This window comes from Phascolarctos cinereus, unplaced genomic scaffold (assembly GCF_003287225.1).
Source record: "Phascolarctos cinereus isolate Bilbo 61053 unplaced genomic scaffold, phaCin_HiC Scaffold_5;HRSCAF=322, whole genome shotgun sequence".
Taxonomy (NCBI): Eukaryota; Metazoa; Chordata; class Mammalia; order Diprotodontia; family Phascolarctidae; genus Phascolarctos; species Phascolarctos cinereus.
This window is the reverse complement of record NW_027555958.1, coordinates 174,785,607-174,805,831: the sequence shown is the minus strand read 5'-3', so window position 1 is coordinate 174,805,831 and position 20,225 is coordinate 174,785,607. Positions and strand designations below refer to the sequence as shown.

Here is a 20,225-nt window from a genome sequence, read left to right as displayed (position 1 = left end):
CTGAGCAGCTCAATTACTGCCAGAAAGGCTACAAATATTAGATGCTGGCTTGCAGCATGGGTTGAGGGAGGTTGGGGTGGGGTTAAGAGCCTTCTGAACAGAGTCAGTCCTGATGTTAGACAAAAGGGTTGCTCAATAGCTAATGATAAGCTCTTGAAAGCAGTAACTCTCATTACATACAAAAATTCTGAATGAGGTGCCTTTTTTTATGCCTAGAATGAAGTGATGGACAGAATCAAAAAAAACTGAAATGGGCACCACTACATACATAAGGATCCCTGCAGGCACATGACTTAGAAAGTCACATATTAACATGATGTTTTATTGTATTTCCAAAATATTTCCTAATTTCCCCCAAATTTTAATCTGGTTCAGCCTGTACTTGGGAGTGTTGTGAGCTGCATATTTGACACATCCAGTTGTAATAATTAGTAAAAGCAAGTAAACAAACTGAAGGTTGGTAATCCTTTCTATTCAACCAAAAGGAGGCAGTATGGCAGAATACTGGCTTCAGAGTCAGAAAATACAGATTCAAATAAGCAAATACTACCACTTTAATCTGGACAAGTCAACCTCTCTGGATCTGTTTCCTCAAATGTGAATGAGGGGGTTAGACAACTGCAAATATCCCTTCTAGCTCCAAGTTCCTATAAACAATTATTTAATACCCCCTACTCATTTTGAGATTGTTTTGCAACTCAATATTATGTATTATAATTGTGTTTTTATCTACAAGACTGCAGGCTCCATGAGGTCAAGGATTACCTTATTTGAACTTTGCAAACTCCTCACCCCTCTCCATGCCTAGCACAGAACTCTGGACAGAGCAGACAGGCACTTCGATGCATATTGAATTAATTTATTATTCTCTACCAGGAAACTTGCATTGTACCACTAACTTTACACTTCTCTGGTCAAAAAGCTGATGTGTATGTTTACCTTACCATAGCCTTTGTGTAGCATATCAAAAGCAAAGAATGATGTGTGAAGTATTAACAATTTATACTGCACTGGGAGTCAGGACACTTGGGTTCTAGTCTTAAGTTTGCCATTAAGTGACTTGCACAAAATCATGTAGCTAATCTCTTTGGACCTCAGTTTCCTCACCTGCAAAATGAAGAGATAGACAAAATGATTTCCAATATGATTAAATTATTTTAAATATCCTCAGATATTGATAAAATATCTCATTTCCATATGAACTACCAGGTCTTGTAAACATGTCTGCATCTTTTCACAAAAATGTCTCCTTTTACAGACACTAATTATTTTTAAACTGCTTTAAAACGATAAAGACTAAAAAAGGTTTAATTTTTAAATCCTTCTTTTTTTTTTTAACACACAGAACAATATTTGGGTAAAAACTTAAAAGGTGATATCCCAGTATGTTCTAGTAACAGCATTTCATAATCATTTAGTGTACAATGTTGCCATTCTTAGTCAATATATCAATTTAATGGTAGATTTGTGTGGGTGTGATCCTAGTCTAAGATACAAGAAGTTTTACCTAAAAGAGCACAAGTAGAAGGTTGAAGTGATTCTGAAGGGTGCAGTTGTTCAACAGACTAAAATGCTTGATTGAAGTGTACTGAACACCAACTTGGCATTATCCCAAATATCCAAGAGGCCACTCTGAATAGATTTGCTAAAGATGGCTGAAGAGGCTTTATAAGAATGTGTGGGGTAGAAAGAGAAGAAACAGATATGAATGTAAGACATGTTATGTATATGATAGGGGTAGGACAGGTGGGGAAATTAGGAGCAAATAGAATGGATATTATGATTGGGTTTGTTGAAAAGTCTGATAGAAGCATCTGATGGCAGAGAAAAGAAGTTTTCCTATTAAGAAAATGTTCATCCAGAGACAAAGAAAACAGTAAATCATTCACGATTCACAGGGGTTATTAAAAAAACAAAATCCGTTGACTTAAAACAATCTTGAACTAGATTAGGAAATACAAATAATAGCTTCCAATCCCCGTCCCCAAACATAGAACTTCTCAAAATAATAAGCTAATTAGTGTAGGGGTATTACAAGGATACTGAAAATTTTCAATTTTTATTAGATTTTGTGTAAGGTAAATACACTGTTGCAGCAGAAAGCCACACAGCTCATTCCTCTATCATATGAAATCACCTGCCATTTTATATACAAGTTTTGAATTACAATCTTCAATTTTTCATCAAAAAAAAAATCTAAAAAAAGCATTTGGGGGGTTAGAATCACATAGAATACAGAAGCATATTGGCATTACACAATATCTTACATAAAAATTCTGAATGATACAAGTAGAACTCATCAACTTTTTAAGGCAAAAAACAAGGAGGTGAAAGTCAGAATTTAGAAAGGGGGCAAGAGGAAGAGAAAAAAAATAAATGCTTCACCTCTATGAATATATGGAGGGATAACTTTAATTAGAAACATAAGAGTAACATGAAAAATAGTCAACATGCCACAATATTTTAACAAAAAAGACAAGAACAACATTTGTAAACAACTGTATAACAAAAGCCTTCAGAACATGCTAATGGTACTATAAGGAAAATACTGGTGGTCGATTTTTGTTTGACTCAAAAAAAGTCATTGCTACTGCATAGATCTTAGAGAAAACAAAATATTTTTCTTCAAACGTCTTTCTAAGGCAGGCAATTTGGTAGAACCAACTTTTAGTAATGAAGGGCTGATTATTTAGTTGGCAGATCACCTAGAATTCTTGCTTTCCTTCCTTCTCAATCCCACCCATCTATGATGGTCAAAGCAAGAAGGTAAAATGTAGAGTTAATTAAATTTGGCTTCTTGATAAAGCTCTGTTTAGGAGGTTGAAGTAAGAATGTTAAAGAAATTGGTTAACATGAAGTTTGAGGATTATCTAGGGATTCAAATGATTCATGCCATCTATCCCTGTTCCCCATTACCAAGGATAATTAGTCATTGTCTTTACTCCCTCGTTAAAAAAATAAAAACAAAACAAAAAAATAAACACACATAACTTTAGACTGGCAATACAAACTACTTAAAAACTAAACAAGGTGAATTTCACTCAATGTATAGGAGAACTACAGTACTTAAAAAATACGAGTTGACTGTAAACAAAGAAGCAACTGCTCTAAATGGCCATTTGAACTATGTACCATGTCCTCAAATTAGCATGACCTTCACATAAGCTAAAGAACTTCTATTTCCCCTTTTATATATGGGTAGTGACAGCAATAACCAGTGGATATCCTGAGATATGATCTGACATCTGCAATTATTAACCATGCAGGCGAAATCATGCCTTCACATCCATGCTGCTATGCATCATGCTCTGAAATATGTTATGAAAATCACTGATCATGGACTGAGTCCATTTCAATAGATTGACAGATGTATGAAAGCAGCAATGCTTTGGATAACTGTGCTATTCATAATTCTACAGTTATTTTCTCTGCCAATTACATTTTGCTATAAATATGTGTGCCCTTAAGTTGATCCCAATATCAGTTTCAGCTAGCTAATCAAATTATTTGGGAATGATACCCCTCCCTTTATTTAAAAAAATGAAAATTTTAGCTTCCAGAGACTTCCCAATAATAGATTTAAGCTAAAAATGACACCTTAGTAACAAATCATCCTTCATCTTTATAATAGCTATTATCTCTCTCAAATACATAGAAATAAATGCCTGTGCACATAAACACACATGGACACACAAAAACACACACCATGAAGTTTAGTGGGAAGAGAAAATGGAAGAAAAAATGTCCTTTTTATGACTCACATTTTAATCAACATTTCTAATGTTAAGACTAAATGCTCATCTGAAATACAGCCAAAGAACTAAACATCCCCCATAAAAGTTTCAATTGTCTTTTTGGCATTTTGATGACACAGCAACCTGTTATTTTAAAATTTTTCTCCTTGAAAAATATAAAGGCTTTCAAAATTTGAGAATAACACTTTATCCACTGGGACTGACTTCATGTCAGCTGAAAAGATATTACTAGGCTACAGAAATTCTAAGTGCTCCATGATCTTTTATTACTACTTTAAAGTTATTTCTATCCACATGATTGTGGGCAATGAAGGATACAGGGACACACACACACACACACACACACACACACACACACACACACACACACACTCCATTTCTAGCTGATGAAGTGTGGCTCCTTCTCTCTTCAGGCAAAGAGGCGGTGGCAGGCATTCACTCTAGGATAGGCTTGCTTGGAGCCAGCATTACTCACAGCACTGGAATATAGAGAGTGCTTGATGATCTGATGTTTGCTTTTACTTCCTGACTTGACCCTCCTGATTTTCTACCTTTTATTCCTTATTTAGTGGATTCCTATTCTCTACCAAATCCAAGTCTTTCAAGCCAGAACAACTCATTGCATCTGTGAGGAATCCTGCTTCTTTTTCCATAGCTTTTTGAATATGTAGTATAAAATCAGGCAAATATTACTGCGGAAGGAATGATCATTTAAGATGGATCACTTTCATTAGCCTTTTAGTTTCATTTAAGAAAAATGAGAGGCACAAAAGTTCTTAGGTTTCAACTCATGCATACACACAATCATACTTAATTAAAAACATTTTAAAAAGAGACAGACATTTTACTTACTGTATCGCCATCAAATTGCAGTTCAGTAAGGCAAGGCCAAACTGATCCTTTTCTAAAATGAAGCAATAGCTGCTTATTTATCTCCAAAAATCTTATGGAAGGAAATCACTAAGGCAGGGATATTGGCATCAGATTGCCTTCCATTTTACATCGTGCCTATGGGTCAAGTATCTCTGCAATGTATCACCAATTATTCTAGGACAGCACTTTGTCTTTAAACTTGGGACATGCTTCTTTTCATCTAAAAGTGATATTTTGAATTTGCTTGAGATGAGATACAAGAACAAAACTACTCTCCAAGTTTTTGTTTTGTTCTTAACTGAGGTAACATCCTAATATGAAAACCAAGAAGATTTTGCATATAGCAGCCATTTTAACCCACCTCCTCTTTCTGTCAGGCTAGCCTTGACACAATAAGCATGCATGCACAGTCATGATTCACTGTATCTGCCTTAATGCTAAGTTCTGCTGCTTTTTCAAGTCACGGATGTCCCACATTATTCAACAGGACTGTTGAACTGCAGGTCCACCAGAAGAATAGGAAAATAAATGATGTTACAAATGCAGCAAATATAGGGAGCAGGCATTCAGAACACATCAAGAAGCTAACACTCATGAATTATAAGTATTAATGTTCCCCCTCCCCCCTCAAAAAAAAAGTCTTTCTGTGCATGATTTTCAAATCCAAGGTCCCAAGGAATCATGAAGTGCCTTGTCGTTTTTGTTGTTGACTTCTGATGACATCTAATTGTTTTTTGCATTGCTGGTAGTATGTAGAAAGACTTTTATTTTCATCTAAAAGCTTTTTATGTTCTTGTACCAGACGAGATGTATTTTGCTGGTCTTTTTCATCCTGGTCCAGTTCTGCTACTAGTTCTTGCCTAAAAATTATACCACATAATAAAATATTAATTATGATAGAAGAATTTATATCTGTTTGTTGCTAAGTGGTAGTTTAAGCAATTAAAACTTTAATTCTGGTTCATCATGACGTATGCCAAGCATAACCGTTCAAATAATATAATCATAATGTAGTGGGATGGAAAGTATCTTCTAAAACTATTTTATCATTTCATAATCCTAAATATATTACACAAATAACATAATCCTTTCTTAAATTACTGTACTCCTACAATTAAAGATTTAGAGATGATAAAAGTAAGGCACAGCAATAACTAAAACAGTAACAAAAATCAGAATATCAAGTCTGATCAACCTTTATATCCTTTTTATCCAGTCAGGGAAAGACTGGCCAGGCCAGGGAAAGGTTATTTTTTGTGGTACTAGTGGGTGAGGAGCATAGGGTGCTTGGTTTCATCATACAAATTCTACTTCAATATTCATGCTATGAAGTCACAATCATATTTAACTATATGCAGCTCAGCCAAAGATGTAGATAAGACAGTTCCAGCCATTTAATTGAAATAGATGCTATCTAACATAAATCCCTTTCCTGTTTTAGAATATACTAGTTTGCTGGAAACACTGGGCATACTTTGGATTATTACATGTAAGCCCCCCATAATAACACATTTGGATTATATTACTTGATTCTGTATATATTTTCAGAAAAGACCTAATCATAGATCTTGGCAGAGCTTGAGTCTAGAGAGCTTGTTTTTATTGAAATCTTTTAAAATTGAGGGACTTAGCTTATAAAATGAGTATGTTAGAACTAGATTTGGGGTGGGGAGAGAACCAATTACTATAAAATTCTCAAGTAGAATAAGTTTTTTTTAAAAAAGAATTTAAAATGAAAACATCAAGTATTTTAAACCTGGTAAAATACCTTGCCTTCCTTGTTTAGGATTTTTCTCAATGTTTCCCCTTGCACAAAAAATTTACTTAATTTGGTAACTTAAAAATGATCAACAAAATTCTAAACATCAAGTGTCAGCAGTTTTATTATCTTGAATTAAAATTTCTAGAATGGTTCATCTCATATCTAACCCCACCTTCAACTGGCAATATTTTGTTCAAATATTTTTTTTATAACAACTATACTAGTTTAATATGCCAGTGGATAATACATAATATTTATATATAATAATAATTTATCAAAATCCAGAGAGGCCCAACCCTCAAAATAACAAGTTATAACAACAAGTCACCTGTAACAAGTTACTTCACTTCACTGAGATACTATCTTTCAGTTTTCAATTTATCCCTACACCAAAACTGAAAGAACTAACACTCATTTTCAGCACATTTCTTCAGATAATATTTCTTCCTCTGGGATTTTATTTTAGTGACTACCACCAGCACCAATTTGGTCATGATTAAACATGCATTTCCTGAGGGTCAAGTTAAAGACTAAGAGGAACACAATTATAGAAATGTCTAAAACGGAAAACAAGTATAAAAGAAAGACTATGGGAACTGAAATTGATTTGGGCTGAACAGGTATACTTATGAGCATGTTGTAATGTCAGAATAATATGATTTTCCCAAATGTACACTGGAGGGTTGTTGTGGATCTTTCTGAAAGATTTCTGTGAATATTATACTTCTAAAATAATAAAGGACAGGTACTGTAGCATAATGTATAGACAGATGATGGTTTTGGAGTCAGGAACACCTGTGTTAAAATATCTTGCCTCTGACCCATACAGGCTGTGTGACCTGGGGAAGTTTTTAGCTTCTCAGCACCACAGGCCAGAGGGGTCCGACATGTAGCCCACAACACTCCTGAGAGAGGCCCAAACCAGATTAAAATATAATTGGGAAATATTTAATCCAAAAAACATAACAAAACGTAAATAATGTTAATATATAGTTTTCTAAGTCAATGTGATCTTTACGTATAGTGTACTGTTTGTTTCCTGTTTCTATTAGTGTTTGACAGCACTGCCCTATGCATCTTTCTAAAACTATAAAATCACCATGCAGAAGCTGATCTGCATTGGAAGAAGCAATTTCCTCCCTAGCAATTCCCTAATGCAATAAAATCACAAATCTGGCCCTAAAAATCATCATCATCCTAGTAATAATAATAAAATACTAAATATGAGTCACTTGAAATAGTTTACTTACATGAGAAAACCTTTTTGTGTGATTAAGTCTTTCCGCAGTATTTTAACTTTAAAAACTTTAAGTGCAGGAAACAAGAGTTGTAATATCACTGATGCACCTAAAAAGGTATATTTATAAGCAACCCAAATGGCTCATTTAGAGACCCCCGCAAGTAGTCAGTAGCATATTAAAACTTTGGAATATGGATATCAATGAGGGATTGAGGTTAGAAACATAGTTATTAATTCTGAAGACATGGCAATCTTCATTTTTGCAAAAAATATTACCCTACACTTTCAACGTACTTCAAAAACATGTTAAAAATCTATATGCATGAACATTGACAGGGTTGATGAAGAGTTTACTTACTTTCTCTGCAACAGTAACGCTATTTCTGTTTGAACTTTCATATATTCTTGAGCCATTTTACAATGCTGTTCAAACACAGCCATGGATTCTTTGGAGTTTGGGCACGGTGCTAGTGGCTGAAAATAAATCAGACATGTTAAAACATAATCAAATGAAATCTCATTATCTAATCTAGCTAGTTGGACTGTGACTGTAATATATTTATCCAGTACCAGGTTGCACAAACCAGTAAGCTTTTAAAAATAAGTGCTAAACCATGTCCTGGAAAATCTCAGTGCACTCCTGCCAGGGTTAACTCAGAACTTAAATTTACACTTGCTGTTTTAACACTTTCTTTGTTACACAGAACCATGACTAAAGCTCTCTTAGCTAAGGGTATTAAATTTCAGGTTGCCAAATTATTTGTATTATACCAAAAGATGTTTATAGCTCACATAATCACATGCAGAGGCACTGAACCTTGTTATTATTTATATATTCAGCCACCATTACATCAAAATGGATTGCAGAGTGTGTCAAATAATAAAGAAGTAACTCACATAACTGCTATGTTTTAATGTTCTGAGCTTAAAGAATAAAAATGTTATGCTAAATAGTTGTGAATAAAGATAACAGTCCCTTAAAATGAATAATGAAATATAAGAACACATCAATCTGAACATTTCTCATATCATTACCCAAATTAAAAAGCAATTTACTGTAGCTTTATTCAAAAGCAAAAACAGGCCAGTTGTCAACTCTAAAGAGAACACAGTTGTCATCTCTAAAGAGAAATTCTTTTTAGTAAGAGTACTGAGTTAAAGTTAAAGAGTATTCAGTAAGGAAACACGTTACCTGTAGTTGGTGATCCAGTGTAAGGTAGGCCATTGGGATGGAGTTATCTGATCCATTAGTATCTAGAATTTAAGCATTTACATTTTTTAAACTTTATGACAGATAATTACATAAGGAAATTGAGAAATATGCTTGGGATTTTATAATTTTCCACATAAAAAATATAATATTAATAATTATCCCAAACTATCATAAATAAAAAAACCTGGCCATTACAGAATGGCCAATAAAATGTTTGTATAAATGCTAAGTAAAATGAGATGTGGATTTATCAGATGTTTTTCTTAAAACCATGCTCTGATACCCTAGCATTAAGTTGGCTGACAAGTACAGCACTATTTTTTTTTGTTATTGTTGTTGTTTTTAGGCAATTGGGGGTAAGTGACTTGCCCAGGGTCACACAGCTAGTAAGTGTCAAGTGTTAGGTCTGAGGCTCCTGACTTCAGAGCTGGTGCTCTATCCACTGTGCCACCTAGCTGCCCCTAAACTACAGTACTATTGAAACAACCTGGGAACATCATACCAAAATGAAACAGAACTAAACACAATTCATTTTAATCACAGATTCTCCCTTTTGGCAGACTTGACAACTAGGTGCTTTAAACTCTGGTCCAAACAAGTCCTACCTAGCCAAATCCTGTCTTCTCTCATTTCCCCTTTATATCAGGCTTACTTAAGGCTGTGCCTTACACAGTGAACTAACCGGTCAATTTGGCTGCATTAATCCTCTAGTAAGTTCTGCTAAAACAGTTTGAATGTTCTGGACGGAAAAGCATGGTGGAATGACATTAAAAATTTAACAGCACTTCTCATTATTCTTCCTTAGTTGTTACCAGAGGACAAAATGGTGAGCTGCTAGCATTTTACTGATTAGTACTCCCCCAGAAATGCTAGAAATGAAGACAAGGCCAGAAGGATAGCTGAGACATAGTATTCAATCTACACAGACAGGCTCACGTCTCAGTGACCTCCTAATCTGCTGCTTCCTGCTGTTTTCTATCTTGCCTCCCTAGGATCTTAAGGGTTCTTTAGCTGTGATGAATCATTCTACAGGTTTCATATGCAATACACTTTTCTGTTCTTCTTTGTATACTGAAATGTTTATGTTTGTTGATGTTTAAGTTTATAATAAACAAGATAATTTATATTTTTTAAAAAAAGTTTTTAGCAAATAAAGTAAAAACTACCAAATTCAGACTAATTTGGGGGAAGAGGAGAAAAAGAAGGGAAACTGAAGGCAAAGAAAGCCAGCCTGAATTAATCTAAATTTATACAGCCCTTAAAAAAAAGGCATTTTATTCCTTTTATGTACATCCCAGTCTGTAGGCATGGGCTAACAAAGTATCAGTGCCTTGCAGAGGTCTCCAAGGAAGTTGCTTTAATCAAAATATATGAATAATTAGTATATGTTTCTAAAATGCTTGAGTACTTGAACCAAACAGTTGTTTTGAATATCTACTTAACATATTTAGCCCAGGCATGGGGAACTTGAGACTTAGAGCTCAGTTTCAACTGGCTGATTTGCCTTCCTGTTGGGCAAGAAGTATTTCAGTTACGCCTACAGTTGTAAAAGCAAAACATGTTTAGTTTTCAGTAATATAACAAACAGTAAGAAAGACACAGCAGTGTAGCTGGCTAGAGAGCTGCCCTTGACACCATGAAACTTTGGGTTCAAGTCCTGCTTCTGACCCAGTCTGGCTGTATGATCCTGAGCAAGTCACTTGATATCTAGCACTCTGGGCCAGAGGTATCAAACTCGGAGAAAATGGACCTCTACCGGCCACATACTGATTTAGAAAACCACAAATTAACATTGTTATATTTTTAAATGCTCCCCAATTACATTTTAGTCTAGTTCTAGCAGCACTGGAAGTTTTGCGGAATTCACAGGCCAGCGAGTTTGATACCTCTCTGCTCTGGGCAAGTGAGACTCTGAGTTTCCCACTGAAATTGATAGAGGGATGTTTTCTCACTTGGGACTCCTAATACTCCTGAAATCACAGGTTCAGTTCTTATCCCAATCCTTAACAAATTATCCCAATATTAGTTAATTCATGAACATGTTGGCCTCTACTGCCTACTACAGCAAGTCTAAATTCCTCTCCCTGCCTTTTAAGGCAGTCTGTGATCTGGTTCTGCTCTACATATATCCAATTTAATTTACCACTGCTTTCCTTTAGCCAGGCTCTCTTCCACAATCTCTCTCCCTACCTTTGATTTTGTTATCTTCCTACCTCCAAGTCACCCTCCCAATTTTCTTACTGACTTTAGTAGCTGGCTGATGGTTTTCCTCTCCAACCCATTCATTGCCACCCTCAGAGACTTCAGTATTCATACTCATGATCCCTCTAATCCCATCATTTTTCACCTTTCCATTATTAACAACCTTTTCCTACTCCATTTTGGTGAAGCATTAGACCTTACTCACTACGTGAATTACTCCACTTTGCAGGATCTTAACTTTTAAATTTCATTCTCATCCTATCCTGCCATCTTTCCTATTCCCTTAGTCACACTAAATCTACTACTTACCATGCCTTCTGGGATCCTTTCATTGCCTCTCTCAGTTCATCATTCCTACTTGGCTTTAATCACCTCCACACACAGCCTTGATCACACGATCAGACGCTTTAATGTTTAGTGGCTGCAACCACAAAATCACCTGTCATGTTGATTTGAAAAACTTCCTCTCTGGGTTACCCTCCTCATACCATTTTTTTTCCCTGCTTTTGCTCAGGTGCTTCCAAACTTCACTTGAGAAATTAAGTCTAGAAACCAGGCTGATTTAAAAATTTATTGGTACAAAAACTTCAGTGGGAACTTTTGTTGTGACTCTACAATCCTTCTGCCTTTATCCGACTCTCTATCCATTCTCCTGAACTCCCTCCCCTGCTCTCGACCCCCCACCCCAGTCTTCATCTTCTGTATTTACAGCAGAAATCAAAGCTGTTCACTGAGGATGCTGGAGCAATCTAATATAAACTTCCTTGGCTCTCCTCCATTCCCCAAACCTCAGGCTCTTCACATCCATTCTTTCCTGTGGAAAGAGGAAGAGCATCCTTCTTCCTCACTAACACTAATCCCTCAACCTACAATCTGGATCCTATTCCCTGCTGACTTTCAAGTATGAAGGCCTTCCCTGAGTCCTGGTCTCTCATTTCATTCAGACCTCAGGGAGCACCTTGTTTTGCTACTAATGCATTTATCATATCACATTGTTTACTACAGTTCTCTAAACCTAACATCTCCTTCAGTACATGTACGATACAGGGCTCTGCATGTAGTTAGGCACTTAAATGAAACCCATCATTTTCATCTCTGTGCTTTTACTTAAGTTCTTCCCCTTCAGCTTTCATTGATACCTCCTCTCTCTGAATCCTTCTAGCATTTACAGTCCTTGTTATAGCATCAACACCTCACTGTACATCTTCATACACTGCTCTTGGTCCCCCCAAATACATTCTAACTTTGAGACTACGTTTCATAATTCTGCATTAATTGAAATGCCTAAGGTAGTAATGAGAATATTTTTTCTTTATGTCTTTTCATCTCAACATCAGAAGTGTCTCATTCTTCTCTCTGTTTCTTTCTCATTTTCTTTCTTCTACTCCTTCCAACTTAATTAGACCCTAATATAGGGTTCTTTAGTTGTTGCATTTATCAAAAAGAATTGCATGTTCCCTCTGCCTAAATGAAAAAGAAAATGTTTCTCACTTGTAAAAACCTAGTAAATTTTCTTTTTATTTCTGAAGTCAATGTCGCTCAATTAAAAAAAAAAGGTTCCCTATCCTTATGACTTGCCATTTTATTTATACAATTAATTTGCTGTGCAAGCCCTGACGTTACAGAAGCAAACTTTAACATTGTCAACAATTACAAATTCCAAGTTAGCAGTCTGAATTCATGAGATTTTAGAATATTTACTTATTGCTCGACAACACTGACCAAAAAAAAGATCGTAACAGCACAATTATAAAATATCAACAAGACAAGGGCAACCTAGCAGATATTAGTGAAATTTAATTTCCCCTGGCCTGTCAGATTTTTGATTACCATTGGTTATCTCTGATGTCATAGGCATGAGGAGAGAGGCAAAAAAGCCATGAAGTAGAAAAAAATAGGGGTGAGGTCACTTTTGTCCAGTAGAATTCTAACACTTTAACGTAAGTTTACAATCTGCCACATACTTGTCAAGCTGAGTGTTGGTTCAGGCTGGGAAGGGAGACAAGGTTAAGTTGGATGTCAAATTGGGATCAAAGGTCAGTATTGCAGGACAAAGAATTTGTGAGCCCTGGCCAAAGTCTGAAAATTGCATTCCTAGGTGTTACCTTCCCCTGGAGGAGCTTCTGAAACTCAACTGTATTAAATATAACTTACATTACAGAACTTTGTATGTGTTACTGAATGATATTTCCTGGCATGTAAAATAAGCATTTATAAAAAGTTCTATTAACATTTAACAGGTATTATGTGCTGAATTCTATGCAGAGTCTTAATTTGCCTGCTCCTAGGTCTTATCTCTCATAGGAGAAACATATACCGATAGTAAGGGAAAAGTCTTTCTTTATCTGAGGTCTGAGGAACCAAGCAAGGAAGAGTTAGAATTTTTGAATGCACACATTTATGTTACATGAAAACCAGGCTTTCTAGTTTCTCTACCATTGCTGGAGGTTGAGGGAACATCACTTTGCCACAGGTTGATGATATATTTGGCACATGTAGTTAGTGGTAAATGTATTGGACCATTTTGGGCTGTGCTCTGCTAGGAGTGAAGAAGCTACCACTAAATTTAAACTAACTAAAACCAGTGAGCACGCCCATTGCTAAATATAATGCTATCCTACATGATACACGTGGGAAGAGAAGTGGCCCAGTTCAGTTTTAATTAAATTATAAACATGACTAAAGCAGGCCAAATATCTATTACCATATATGGATAATGGTTTACTTCTGTAAAGATGAATGGGAATGTGCTTGTGACTTGCAAACTCCCATTTACCCTTACAAAATATGCTTGATCTCACATAAATTTTCAAATGGTCTAAATTCTCTAAGAACACTTAAGCACACAAATTTAGGGCTGAAGTGACTTTAGAGGTCATGTGGTTTAATTCTTTAATTTTAAAGGTGAGGAAACTGAGGCTCAAAGAAGGCGAGGAGCCTGCCTGTGGTCACTCAGACAGAAGAAAGTAGTAGATAGAATTCCACCTCAGGTGTTCTGACTCCCAAACCAGCACCCTCTCTAGTGCTATGTGCCACTCAAGCTGCTGGTGCTTCCTTACCACACATGACACAGTTACAAATGTGCATCAAAGTATTTTGAAAACTGTACTGCAAGGGGCAGCTCAGGAGGACCTGAGTTCAAACCCGGCCTCAGACCAAACACTTGACACTTACTTGCTGTGTGACCCTGGGCAAGTCACTTAACCCCAATTGCCTAAAATACCCCAAAAAACAAAAACAAAAAAATCAAAAAAACCCCAAAAAACAAAAAACTGTACTGTACTCTGTAGTGAGGGATATTAATAATTCTTATTACTGTTCTTCACTTAAGATGATACTTATAATGACATACCAGAACACTCTAAAACACGTCTTCTTTGCCTTAGGCCACAGTTAGCTTAGTTGTGACTGTGATATGATTTTATAATTGTTTTTTAATGAAGCTACTTCATTATTCTGAAATTCAATGTAACATGTTGATTTTAAGGCCTATATTTGTGAACGTGTTCACTGTGGGACAGGACTTCTTTCGCCTATAAGGAGTATGTTTGTAAAATATATCTCACAATGTATTAAATTAGTTACCTGCTCTGGATTAGAAAAGGCTTCAGGATTCATGATCATGAAAGGATGTAACTGGGTGGTTTTTTTTTTTGGTTACATGGTAGGATTGCAGTCATCATATTCTGCGCTGGAAGGTACTTTAAAGGCCAATACCCTCTCTTTAGAGATGAGGAAAACAGGCTCGGAGAGGTTAAGGGACTTGCCCACAGTCATACAGCCAGTAAGTATCAAAGGCAGGATTTGAATGTAGGTCTTCCTCTACCCATGACACCATTTAATTTATTGCCTTGCAGGTAAGGGTCAAGATGACCTCCCCCCCCCCCACTATATTAGTTTAGCACATAAAGTAGCTAGTTAAATGATTCAGATTCTCTACCACTATCAAGCAGAAGTGTGATGAGAAAGGAAAAACCACACACATATTATCTGAATGTTATTTCTTTTACTGAAAACAAAACAAAAGCCAATTACCAAAAAAACATTCAACCACTACCCAACACCTCTTCCTCAAATTATATGCCTCCTATCAGGAAAAATACCCAAACCTAGGAAAACAAAAATACAGAAGGCAAATCTATGTTCATAAATCCAGTTTTCCCTTTGATTACTGCTGAGGTATATGAGCCTATTGGCTACTTGAACAATTTAAATATTATCTTGCCTTTGTAAGGATTCTATCAACTGACATCCATCTTTCCCTCTAAAACTCTCCCTATCTCATACCTTCCCTATTATTTTAGAGGGCAATACCATGCTCCTTCATGTTCACAACCTAGGAATTATCCTCTACCCCTCACTATCTCTCACCCCCCATAATATCCAATCTGTTGCCAAGGCCTGTTGATTTCACCTTTGCAACATCTCTCAAATACACCCCCTTCTCTTCTCTAACACTGCCACCTCATGGCAGGCCCTCATCACCTTAAGTTTGGACTACTGCAATAGCCTGCTAGTGAGTCAACCTGTCTCATTTCTCCCCACTCTAATTCACCCTCTGTGAAGCCACTACAGTGATTTTCCTAAAGCACAGGTCCAATCATATCACATCCCCTACTCAATAAAACCCACTGGCTCCCTTTTGCCTCCAGGATCAAAACCAAAATGCTGTTTGGTATTCAAAGCCCTTCATAACCTAGCCTCCTACCTTTCTAGTCTTCTTACACCTTACTCCCTACCATGCACTCTTTAGTGATACTAGCTTCCTTGCCATCTGACAAACAGGGCACTCCATCTTTCGGTTCTGGGCAATTTTCTCAGTCTTAGAATGCTCTCCTTGCTTATTTGTGCCTACTGGCTTCCTTTAAATCCCAATTAAAATCCCAGCTTCCACAGGAAGCCTTTCCTAACAACCCTCTTAATTCTAATGCCTTCTCTCTCTCATTTACTTTCATTTAATTTTGTTGTAAATATCTGTTTGCTTGTTAGACTGTAAGCTCTGTGAGGACAGGGACTGTCATTTGATTCTTTTTGTACCCTCTTTTCTTAGCAAAGTACCTGACACAGAGTAGATGCTAAGTAAATGACTGATATCATTAACTGTACATAAATGTAAAACAGAATCCCTTACATACAACCTATTAAAAATAGAAATAATCAACAAGTCACCTGTGGAATCATCAGGAGTCCAGGGATGGCTCCTTGTTGGCTTTTCAGAAGTTGGTCCTGAGGTAGTGATCATTCTGACACTAGGACTGGATGACCTACTACTCACCTGTACATAAAGAAATGAAAGGTGGTGAAAAAACAAAACAAAATCATGATTCTGAAAAAAAGGATAACACAACATTTCCAGGCAAAATCACCTATACAAAGAAGTATGATTGAATACTGAGTTTTACAAGTGTTAATGAAAAATAAGATTTTTCATTTTTTTGCTTGATGTGTGCAAGTGAAATAGTTTAAAACTGTTAGAAACAAGAAAGAATGCAGACAGGTAAAATGAAAATGTAATAAAATAAGGTTTATAAGGTTTTTGGTCTACCACAAATGTCAATAGACTGCCAAATCTAAAACACAAAGACACATTTTATTTCTTCACAGAATTTGTGATGCATTAGCATGTCACCGATGTTTTATCTCAGGCTCACAACAGTACAGATTTAGGGTTGGAAGGGACCTTAGTGGTCAACCAGTTCAACCCTCTTATTTTAAAAATGAGAAAACTGAGGCCTGACAGGTTAACTGACTTGACCAAAGTCACAAAGGTAATGCACAGTAGAGTAAGGACTAGAATGGAATCCAGGAGCTTCTCCTCCAAATCTAGTGCTCTTTCCAGTGTACTATGTTACCTTAAATTAATAAAACAGAAAACAACATTTTCAGTTATTTCTGGTAGCATCTCCTACTTTGGCACTCTCTCTGAAGTAATGTTCCAAATAAATCAAGTTTAGGTATTCTGAAATAGACTCCAAGTCCTGTTTAGCTTTAAAAAAAATTATTAAAGGTCTTATTGACTAATAGGGAATGTTGTATTGATGTGATTGTAGTTTATCTTTTCCAACAGATGCTTACATCTATCCATCTATCCATCCATCCATCCATCCATCCATCCATCCATCCATCCATCCATCCATCCATTCATCTATCTAATCTATTTATCTGGCACTAATTATTTTCAGTGGTCTTTTGAAGGGAAACCAGGCAACTGCTCAAAATTATTAAGAATCAGTTTAATTTACACTACAGGATTTCTAAAGAAGAGAAAAATATAGGAATAAATATTTGTGACCCATGACAACGAGTGAAATGTATGAGGTGGTAAACTTAATCAAAACAAAGGGAAAAAACTCACAAAGAGGTTCAGAAAATATTCCGATGGAAATAAGTGAATGGATGAAGATGCAGAAAACTCTTAAAATGTGATCAAATCTAGTAAGGCTAATAATCCTATATTCAAAACTTAACATAAACCACTGTACTTCTGAAGTTTAAGGCCATTTTGAAAATATATTTTCCTACTTAAGAAATTGTTTTCAACTTCTCATCTGCCTCAGGACCTGTCTTTTTCATATTAATCACAGTTGTTCTCTTTCAGAGTTCCTACATCTATGAAACTAGGGAGTGAAGCTGATATTTTTGTCACCAGTTTCCAATTTTGTCTTTACTAATTTAAGACCACAGGAAAGGTCATAACAAGTTAAACTCACTCCAAAAATTGCCTAAGTATCCTTTATACTTGAAAAGATACATTACTCAATGAATAACAGGATGCTGATTCAATGAATTGGATATGAAAGCTAACAGTAAAGTTCAATGAAAACAAATCAAAATTCAGAACAGTAATTTCCACATTTAAAAAAAGGTGAAAGGCAAGTGCTATAAATGATAAATTTGATATCTGTTTAATCTTTAATTTGAAAATCCAATTGATTTGTGCTTAAATTTGGGTCATTTTTAAATGAAGAAAGCAAATAATTAAAAAACACCAGTAGTTTTCCTAACATCAAAGACTTCAAAGAATTAAAAATAGTTCAAAAAGGTTACAAAGCATCTAAAATATTTTTAAAATGAGTACTTGACTCACAAGGTAGATAATTTGATTTACCATTAGGAATGAATTCGACAAGTATTTAATAGTGCACAGAAATACTACATAGCAATTTAGGGTGGCAAAAAAATACTAAACCAAATTTAAATTGCAGAAGTAATTAGTATAGGCAGCCATTTACCAGAGGTACCTTGCCTAGGATCAAATCTCTAGGTGTATAAAAAGGATCAAGAGTTATTTAAAGGATACGAATGATGACTTCTGATTTTTATGTTTCACTTTTAAAACCTGGAACATATTTTTCAAAAGTTACTAAATTTTGCCTAGTGCTACCATTTAGGCTGACTTTCCAAGTAGCTTGGCTACTGTGCAACCTTGGGAAATTCATTTAACATCCTAAGCCTCAACTTCCTCATCTGTAAAATAGAGTGGTTTTACTAGATAAAAATAGCTAGTATTTATACAGTGCCTACAATGTGCCAGGTACTATGCTAAGTGTTTTACAAACACTCTCATTTGATCCTTACAATCCAGAGAGGCAGGTGCTATTACTATCCCCATTATACAGTGGAAGAAACTGAGGCAAACAGTGACTTGCTCAAGTTCACACAACTAGTAAATTTATGTAAGGCTAGATTTGAATTCAGTTCCTCCTGACTCCAGGCCCAGTGCTCTATCTACTGGGCCACCTATAAGTTAGGTTAAAATGATCTCTAAATTTCCTTTCAGTTGTAGTTCTCCAAATCTATGAAAACCCTTGGGTATCTCCTGTGATGTAGTGTGATACAAACAAACAAACAAAAATACTAAATATTGATTTACTGGGCTGCTCAATAAACACAGCAGCCACATGTAACGTGGTGGGGGAGGTGAGGAGGACAACAGCACTTTCATTACAAGTCAACAAAACAGTAAAATTTAGGAATCTGGATGATATGACCATACTTTCTCCATTTTGGGGAAAAAAACAAAACAGATAATTTATTCATATAAATTTATACATTACAATGAAAGCACTTTGTGTCTTCAACATGGAACTTTCTCTACCAATGCAGGTCTGTCCCTTCTCTACAATTTAGCATGTTGGAAGAGTTGTTTGTGGACCCTGGGACCTTAAGGGATTCGCCCAGGGTCAAAGAACCAGTGTATGTCAGATGTGAGATTACTAACCCAAAGGTTGAGCCTTAAAAGTAATCCTGATTTTATTGCACAGCTTCTTCAAACTGCAAATACACTGGAAAATATGAAAACTTACTACTTTTATACAGTTTTCTTATTTTACAGTAGAACAGGAACAGAATAGAAGAGATATAATGACTTCTTTAAAAAAAATCAAATTACCTGAACTACTTATTATTGTATTTAGTTTGAGAATGCTGGAAAGCTTAAAATTGCTCTCATCCCTTTCTGCACGTAGTTTTAGCTATAAAACAATAAACTACAACATAGAATTATTCAGGTGCATCTAGGTGATGCAGTGGATCGAGAGCTAGGCCTGTAGTCAGGAAGACTCATCTTCCTTAGTTCAAATCTGGCCTCAGATACTTACTAGCTATGTGATCCTGGGCAAGTCACCTTACCCTATTTGCCTCAGTTTCCTCATTTGTAAAATGAGCTAAAGAAGGGAATGGCAAACCATTCCAGTATCTTTGCCAAGAAAACCTCAAATGGGGTATGAAGAGTTGGACAGGACTGAAAATGACGGAACAGAATTATTTATCAACCACAAAAGACGATCCATGTCCCTTATTTATACAGGAAGTATAGCTTGTGTCTCTTAGTATAACAAGGAAAACCTATAATGTAGGTGCTGTCCTTGTGCCAGACATCAACAAAGTCTAGTGTACTTTAAATATTATCTGTGATATTGATCTAAATGAATCAACTGATCAACAAGTATTTATTAATCACCTTCTATATATCAGGTACTCTACTAGTTGCTGGGGATACAAAAGTAATAAAACAAAACAGAAAAATCACTGTTCTCAAAGAGCCTTCATTCTATGAGAGGAAAAGATGTACACGTGTAAGTATATAAAGACTAAATATAGGCCACATTCTGTGCTCCCTTCCCCATGGTAAATTTACCTTTTTTAACCTGAAAATAGCCTATAATTAGTGTTGGTTTT

The 20,225-nt window shown here is 35.8% G+C and overlaps 1 protein-coding gene across 5 annotated transcripts in view; it reads right to left on the bottom strand.

The window, feature by feature from the left end:
• Nucleotides 1–2,040: 2,040 nt before the first annotated feature.
• The window catches only part of MAP3K7 (mitogen-activated protein kinase kinase kinase 7), a 79,220-nt gene continuing 61,035 nt past the window's right edge, over nucleotides 2,041–20,225 (bottom strand). For all 5 annotated transcript variants that reach the window (XM_020963063.2, XM_020963065.2, XM_020963064.2 and 2 more), the window contains 4 exons: nucleotides 16,215–16,320; nucleotides 8,823–8,884; nucleotides 7,989–8,104; nucleotides 2,041–5,488 (listed from right to left, as the gene is read on the bottom strand). In XM_020963063.2, the coding sequence (XP_020818722.1) occupies nucleotides 5,308–5,488; nucleotides 7,989–8,104; nucleotides 8,823–8,884; nucleotides 16,215–16,320 (465 nt within the window). In that variant the 3' untranslated portion in view covers nucleotides 2,041–5,307. The remainder of the gene's footprint in view (nucleotides 5,489–7,988; nucleotides 8,105–8,822; nucleotides 8,885–16,214; nucleotides 16,321–20,225) is intronic.